This window comes from Tachyglossus aculeatus, chromosome 6, assembly GCF_015852505.1.
Source record: "Tachyglossus aculeatus isolate mTacAcu1 chromosome 6, mTacAcu1.pri, whole genome shotgun sequence".
Taxonomy (NCBI): Eukaryota; Metazoa; Chordata; class Mammalia; order Monotremata; family Tachyglossidae; genus Tachyglossus; species Tachyglossus aculeatus.
In genome coordinates this window covers 48,015,387-48,023,687 of record NC_052071.1, presented here as the reverse complement: position 1 = coordinate 48,023,687, position 8,301 = coordinate 48,015,387, and the positions used below count along the sequence as shown (strand labels likewise).

At 51.3% G+C, this 8,301-nt stretch overlaps 1 protein-coding gene across 1 annotated transcript in view; it reads left to right on the top strand.

Moving 5' to 3' along the window:
* The first annotated feature begins 7,440 nt into the window (after positions 1 to 7,440).
* The window catches only part of MORC4 (MORC family CW-type zinc finger 4), a 55,811-nt gene continuing 54,950 nt past the window's right edge, over positions 7,441 to 8,301 (top strand). Inside the window, 2 exon segments of the mRNA XM_038748071.1 lie at positions 7,441 to 7,514; positions 7,635 to 7,707. Of these exon segments, the coding sequence (XP_038603999.1) occupies positions 7,467 to 7,514; positions 7,635 to 7,707 (121 nt within the window). The 5' untranslated portion in view covers positions 7,441 to 7,466.

Sequence of the window (8,301 nt, the reverse complement as noted above, 5' to 3'; positions counted from 1 at the left end):
ATATTTACACTGAACTATTTCCACATTGCACGTTGAAATCGTCCCAGGCAAAGAAATAGAAAAATAACACAATAAAGCCCCTGTTTTTCAGTAAGGGCCTGGAGTTGCCAATGTTAGGCAAGTGTCCGCCTGCAAGGCCGGATGGCTTAGGGTTGCTCTAGCCGTGTTCACAGAGAAGGGTTTATTTAGGAACCAGTGGAATTTCCCAGTTTAGGAAAACAAGGATGAGGACACATAGCGAGGAACTGAGGCATTCATTCATTCATTCATTGTCGTATTTACTGAGCGCTTACTGTGTGCAGAGCACTGTACTAAGTGCTTGGAAAGTACAATTCGGCAACAAATAGAGACAATCCCTATCCAACAATGGGCTCATAGTCTAGAAGTGGGGAGACAGACAAAAAAGGAAGATGAGGAGGGGGACCCGAGCCCTGGGTTCTAATCACGGCTGTGCCTCTCCTGTTGTGTGAGAACTTGGGCAGGTCGCAACCTCTTGGGGCCTCCGTTTCTTTGTCAACTTGTACTTCCCAAGCGCTTAGTACAGTGCTTTGCACCCAGTAAGCGCTCAATAAATACGATTGATTGATTTGTCTGTAAAATAACTTGCTCTGTCCTTCATCCTCCCTCCCATCCCCACAGCACAAATGCATAGATCTGTAGTTTATTTATTTATGTTAGTGTCTGTCTCCCCCTCTAAACTGTGAGCTTGTTGCGAGCAGGGAATGTGTCTGTTGCTATACTGTACTCTCCCAGGTGCTTAGTACAGTGCTTTGCACGTAGTAAGCGCTCTATAAATACGATCAAATGAATAAAAATAGTATTTGTTAAGCACTTACTTTTTTAAGTAACTTAAATAACTTAAACACTTAAGTTTAAGCTGTGTTCTAAGCGCTGGGGTAGATGCAAGCTAATCAGGTTGGACACAGTCCTTGTTCATTCATTCATTCAATCGTGTTTATTGAGCGCTTACTGTGTGCAGAGCACTGTAGTAAGCGCTTGGGAAGTACAAGTTGGCAACATATAGAGACGGACCCTACCCAACAGCGGGCGCACAGTCTGTTCTTCTTGTTCTTCTTGGGGCTCACAATCTCAATCCCCATTTTACAGATGAGGTAACTGAGGCACAGAGAAGTGAGGTGACTTGCCTAAGGTCACAAGGCAGACGAGTGGCGGAGCTGAGACGAGAACCCAGGTCCTTCTGACTCTCAGGTCTGTGTTTTATCCAGTAGGCCATGCTGCTTCTCTGGGGCTAAGATGGAGCTCGCTGTGGGCAGGTAATGTGTCCGTTTATTGTTGTACTTTTCCGAGTGCTTAGTACAGTACTCTGCACACAGTAAGTGCTCAGTAAGTACGATTGAGTGAATTTAAATGGGGCCGGGATGAACTGTGAGCCCCTTGCGGGGCAGGGTCTGTGGCCGATCTGATCATTCTGTATCTATTCGGAGTTTAGGGAACCCCGTAATGGTTGGGCTTTTCCGCACAGCTCACCCAAGGCGATGTCCTCACGTGGAAAGACACAGAACAGGTAAAGGAAGGAAGTTTTCAGGTTGCTGCTGCTGCCCATCACTGCAGTTGAAAATTAGAGGTGGGAAAGAGTGGCCATGGTGACTGGTGACGTGAATTCGGGGGAGCGCCCAGCGAGAAGTAGGGAAGAAGCAGCAGGACCAATTAATCAGTCCATCAATTAATCAGAGACCAGCTAAGAAAAGGGGAGCCCCAGCTTCCAGCCCCTCTCGACTATTTATTACTCTATTTATTTATTTATTTTACTTGTACATATCTATTCCATTTATTTTATTTTGTTAGTATGTTTGGTTTTGTTCTCTGTCTCCCCCTTTTAGACTGTGAGCCCACTGTTGGGTAGGGACTGTCTCTATGTGTTGCCAATTTGTACTTCCCAAGCGCTTAGTACAGTGCTCTGCACATAGCAAGCACTCAATAAATATGATTGATTGATTGACTAACGGTTGCTGCAGTCTGAGTCATATCTTCTCAGAGCATTTCCTTCCATGCCCCATTTGCCTTGATGCAACACTGGGGTAGATTTGTGAAACTATTTTAATACCTACTGGGACGGATCAGAGAACTGTAGGGGCACTGGATGCGGAGGGGAAAAGAGGCCAACATTTGTAAAAGTCCACAAATGAATGAGTCGCCTAAAGCCAGGGAAAAGATCTTCAGCTGCAGTCCCCCTCACCAACAAACTGCAGCCCGAGTCAAAGAGGCTAGTGGTGTATGGCAAAGGAAGTCTACAGAAAAGACAAACTGTATTTCAAGCTCCATTAAAAATCCCTTGGGGATCAATGTGTTCGAAGTGGAAAAGGACTGAAGTGTTAGGGGAAAACATTTTTATTTCTTACCTCTAAAGAGGGCAGTCCAAGAGAAATAAACTCAATTATGTTATTGAATGTGCCCTTCGAAAGTGCTACGTATGTCTTATTCTGTTTCTCCCCCCCAGAACCCCGAAGTAAGGACATCACAGACCAAGCAAGAATTTACTTAAAAAAAAAATAGATGGGACTGTGGGTTTTTAGATCGATTTCATGAATGGGGATTGAAAGGGGACAGTATGAGTAATGACTGAAAGGAAGCAGTACAACTCTGTTGGATTGTCCTTTTCCCAAGCACTTTCTGCACACAGTTAAGTGCTCAGTAAATATCATTGATTGATTCCAAGCACTTAGCACTCTGCTCTGCACATAGTAGGTGCTCAATAAATGCGATTGAAGATGATGATGCCTTTGGGGATCTTGCATCCCAAGGCCTAGAGGTAATCAATCAATCAATCAGTCCGCATTCACGGAACGCTTACTGTGTGCACAGCACTAAAGATGAGAGTCCCTTGCCCCCAAAGGGATTGGTTAGTTAGGATTCAAATTATTTCCTTGACTCCTGCTGCTGAAGAGCTATTTCTTGGTGGAGGATTTTGGTTCATTCATTCATTCATTCAATCGTATTTATTGAGTGCTTACTGTGTGCAGAGCACTGTACTAAGCGCTTGGGAAGTACAAGTTGGCAACACATTTGGTATTTGTTAAACAGTTATCCTGTGTCAAGCACTGCTCTAAGCACTAGGGTAGATAACAAGTTAATCAGGTCAGACACAGTCCCTGTCACATGGGACTCACAATCTAAGTTGGGGGTGGGGGGGACAGGTATTGAATCCCCATTTTACAGATGAGCAAATTGAGGCCCAGAAGTTGTTAAGTGACTTGCCCAAGGAAAGTTGGCAAGATAGGCTTGAAAGCCAGGTCTTCTGACACACAGGTGTGGTCTCTTTCCACTAAGCGTTCAATAAATACGATTGAATGAATGAATGAATAGTATTCAACAACCACTTGATGCAACGCACTTTAGTAAGGGCTCAGAAAGAAAGTCTACACCCTAACATGGAAGGCAGACAAAAAAATGTTTACAAATAGCATTCAAATGCACAACTGATTGAATGCATTTCCCAAAGTGCTGAAGCTGGGTATAAATACATTAGTAGTTGCTAGAGATGACGCCTGGGTTTATAGGACTAAGGATGCCCAGCCTTCATTTAAAAAAGTCGGACACAAGTAAATCTCCGTATGCTCAATGAGCAGAGAAGCAGATGCCGGCAGCAAAGCAAGCCAAAGAAAAGGGCATTTTCAAAGTCACTCTCTCCCCACAAGAGGGGTGCTTGTGGTGAGATCTTGAGAAAACAGGAAGATTGTACCAGTGGGGGGTTCACACACAGCAACTGTTTTGGGGTGAACCAATGCCTGGTGTAGGGGAAACCTTATGTGAGAGCTGCCATGCTGTATTACAGGAGCGTAGTCCCTTCCCCAACTGCCAGTTGGGCAGATCGCTGGGGTTTGGAGGAAAGGATCTAGATGTTGGGCTCATTCAGCAATTCTCGCCTGTCCCGCCATCGACCCCCGGCCCACATCATCCCCCGGGCCTGGAATGCCCTCCCTCTGCCCATCCGCCAAGCTAGCTCTCTTCCTCCCTTCAAGGCCCTACTGAGAGCTCACCTCCTCCAGGAGGCCTTCCCACACTGAGCCCCTTCCTTCCTCTCCCCCTCGTCCCCCTCTCCATCCCCCCATCTTAGCTCCTTCCCTTCCCCACAGCACCTGTATATATGTTTGTACGTATTTATTACTCCATTTATTTTACCTGTACATATCTATTCTATTTATTTTATTTTGTTAGTATGTTTGGTTTTGTTCTCTGTCTCCCCCTGTTAGACTGTGAGCCCACTGTCGGGTAGGGACTGTCTCTATATGTTGCCAACTTGTACTTCCCAAGCGCTTAGTACAGTGCTCTGCACACAGTAAGCGCTCAATAAATACGATCGATTGATTGATTGAGGGGGACCCCAAAGACCCCCACCGTCGAGCGAGCCATTCCAAGCCTGCTTCCCACAGTTTAGAAAGCCTGTTCCGAGCAGGCCAAAACTGAGTCTACAATCCAGGAAGCTGCCCTTCTTCCCATTTGCCACCTTCCCCCGTCTTCCCCTCCATCTCCTGGTCCAGAGCCTGAGAAAGCTGTTTTGGCCTCCGTGTTGCCAAGTGCCGGTAAAAGCTCTATTAGCATCATCAGTGGTATTTATTGAGTGCTTACTATGTGCAAAGCCCTGTACTAAGCCCTTGGAAGAGTAAAGAGTACAGTCAGAAGAACCTGGGTACTAATCCCGGCTCTAATAATAATAATAATAATGATGGCATTTGTTAAGCGCTTACTATGTGCCAAGCACTGTTCTAAGCACTGGGGGGAAACAAGGTAATCAGGTTGTCCCACATGGGGCTCACAGTCTTCATCCCCATTTTCCAGATGAGGGAACTGAGGCCCAGAGAAGCGAAGTGACTTGCCCAAAGTCACACAGCTGACAAGTGGCGGAGCGGGGATTAGGACCCATGACCTCTGACTCCCAAGCCCGTGCTCTTGAGCCACACTTCTTCTCCAAGTGGCTGTGTGATCCAGGGCAAATCACTTTACGTCTAAACCGATTTGTTTTTATTCACCCCAGCGCTTTGTACAGTGCCTGGCATATAGTAAGCACCACAATGAATTCTTACAGAGAAGAGTTGGGGCAGCCAGGTGGCCACCATGTTACTGTACGGAAGAGGAGGTATCAGGGAGGGGCGAGGCAGCCGCCATAAAAAATAAAAGTAAATAATGGTATTTATTAAGCGCTTACTATGTGTCAGGCACTGTACTAAGCACTCCAGTGGATGCAAGGATGCCTGTCTACTTGTTTTGTTGTCTGTCCCCCCGCCTTCTAGAAGGGAAGCAGCAGGGCTCAGTGGCTTTGGAGTTCAGAGGTCATGGGTTCAAATCCTGGCTCTGCCCATTGTCAGCTGTGTGACTTTGGTTAAGTCACTTCACTTCTCTGGGCCTCAGTTACCTCATTTGTAAAATGGGGATTAAGACTGTGAGCCCCACGTGGGACAACCTGATCACCTTGTAACCTCCCCAGCGCTTACAATAGTGCTTTGCACATAGTAAGCGTTTAATAAATGCCATTATTATTATTAGACTGTGAGCCTGTTGCTGGGTAGGGATTGTCTCCATTTGTTGCCGAATTGTACTTTCCAAGCGCTTAGTACAGTGCTCTGCACACAGTAATTGCTCAATAAATATGATTGAATGAATGAATAAAAAAGGATATCGGGTTGGACACTGCCCCAGGTGGGGCTCACTGCCTTGATCCCCATTTTTCAGATGAGGTAACTGAGAGGTGAAGTGACTTGCCCAAAGTCCCACAGCAGACAAGTGGGGGAGTAGAGATTAGAACCCAAGACATTCTGACGCCCAGGCTCGTGGTCTATCCATCATCATCAATCGTATTTATTGAGCGCTTACTATGTGCAGAGCACTGTACTAAGCGCTTGGGAAGTACAAATGGGCAACATAGAGAGACAGTTGCCCATTTGTACTTCCCAAGCGCTTAGTACAGTGCTCTGCACATAGTAAGCTATCCACTACACCACACTGCCTCTAGTCCTTCTAGACTGTGAGCCCACTGTTGGGTAGGGACCGTCTCCATATGTTGCCAACTTGGACTTCCCAAGCGCTTAGTCCAGTGCTCTGCACACAGTAAGCGCTCAATGATGATGGCGTTCATTAAGCGCTTACTAGGTGCAAAGCACTGTTCTAAGCGCTGGGGAGGTTACCAGGTGATCGGGTTGTCCCAGCCTTCATCCCCATTTTCCAGATGAGGGAACTGAGGCCCAGAGAAGCGAAGTGACTTGCCCAGAGTCACCCAGCTGACAAGTGGCGGAGCAGGGATTTGAACCCACGACCTCTGGCTCCAAAGCCCGGCTCTTTCCACTGAGCCACGCTGCTTCTCTAATGAAACTCGACGGGGAAACGGGGAACGTTACAACAAGTCTACGGCAACTGTAGATAAATAAATAATACTAAATAAATAATACTAAATAATACTAAATACTAAACAATACTAAATAATACTAATAACACTAATAATAATACTAATAATACTAAATAATACTAAATAAATAAATAATAAGTAATAATAGTACTAAATAATAAATAATAAATAAATGATAAAACTATAAAACTATAAAAAACCAAATACTAAATAAATAATAAATACGATTGATTGATTGATTGATTGCCTCATATTTCCGCCATGTTTCCGTACGGCGGAAGAGGTATCAGGGAGGGACGAGTCAGCCAGGCGGCCGCCATGTTCCCGTACGGCAGAAGCGGTAGCAGGGAGGGGCGAGGCACCCCTGCGGCCGCCATGTTTCCGTACGGCAGAGGCGGGGAGCAGGGAGGGGCGAGGCAGCGCGGCGGCCGCCATGTTTCCGTACGGCAGAACTGGTAGCAGGGAGGGGCGAGGCAGCCCGGCGGCCGCCATGTTTCCGTACGGCAGAACTGGTAGCAGGGAGGGGCGAGGCAGCCCGGCGGCCGCCATGTTTCCGTACGGCAGAGGCGGTGGCAGGGAGGGGCGAGGCAGCCCCGTGGCCGCCATGTTTCCGTACGGCTGAGAAAGTGGTAGGGAGGGGCGAGGCAGCCCGGCGGCCGCCATGTTTCCGTACGGCAGAGGCGGTGGCAGGGAGGGGCGAGGCAGCCCGGCGGCCGCCATGTTTCCGTACGGCAGAGGCGGTAGCAGGGAGGGGCGAGGCAGCCAGGCGGCCGCCATGCTTCCGTACGGCGGGAGAGGTAGCAGGGAGGGGCGGGGCAGCCCGGCGGCCGCCATGTTTCCATGCGGCAGAGTAGGTAGCGGAGGAGCGGGGCAGCCCGGCGGCCGCCATGCTTCCGTACGGCAGAGGTGGTAGTAGGGCGGGGCGAGGCAGCCAGGCGGCCGCCATGCTACCGTACGGCAAGAGAGGCAGGCGGCCGCCATGTTTCCGTACGGAGCCGGCGGGGCGGAGCCGGCCTCTGCCCTGCCCTGCTCGGACAGGTGTGTGTGACAGGGGCTCCCCCCGGCCCCGCCGAGGGCTGGAGGCGGCAGGGCCGGCGGCGAGAGGCCCATGGCCCGGCCGGGCAACGGGACCCCCGCGGGGGGGCGCCTCGGCGCGGTACGTGCGGGGGCCGGGGGGCAGCGGGGGCGGCGGGGGGCGGGCGGGCGCCGGGAGAGACCCTCACCGCCCCCCGGGGCTTGTCTTGTCTCCGTGTCCGTCCGTCTGTCCCCCCTGCAGATGATCCCCCGCTCCCTGCACTGCAACTACAGCTGCCACACGCGGCCGTTCAGCGCCATCGCCGAGCTGCTGGGTGAGGACGGGGAGGGGCTGGGCTGGGCTGGGAGCCGTAGGCGGGCAGGGCACCGGAGGATAGGCCGCAGGGTGGCGGGGGGGGCCCCCGGACCGTTAGGGCCGCGGCGGCAGCCAAGTCTGGCAGCGGGCATCTGGGCAGCGGCACGGTGCAGCGGGCGCGGACGTGGCGCCCGGCGGCGACGTGGCGGCCGGGCCGCCAGGGGGCGCCGTGCGCGGACTTGGAGTCGCGCCGCCAGGGGGCGCCAGGCAGGGGGCGCGGGGCCGAGAGGGGCCGCTGCGCGGGGGGCGTGGTGCTGTGCCCAGAGGGGGCGCCATGCAGGGGCGCCGTGCCGAGAGGGGGCGCTGTGCAGGGGTGGGGCGCTGTGCCAAAGGGGGCGCTGTGCCGGCGACGTGGTGCTGTGCCAAGAGGGGGCGCTATGCAGGGGCGCGGTGCCTTTTCGGAGAAGGGGCGCCATGCCGAGAGGGGGCTCTGTGCTAAAGGGGGCGCTGTGCAGGGGACGTGGTGCTGTGCCAAGAGGGGGCGCTGTGCAGGGAAGTGGTGCTCTACCAAAGGGTACGCTGTGCAGGGACGGGGTGCTCTACCAAAGGCGGC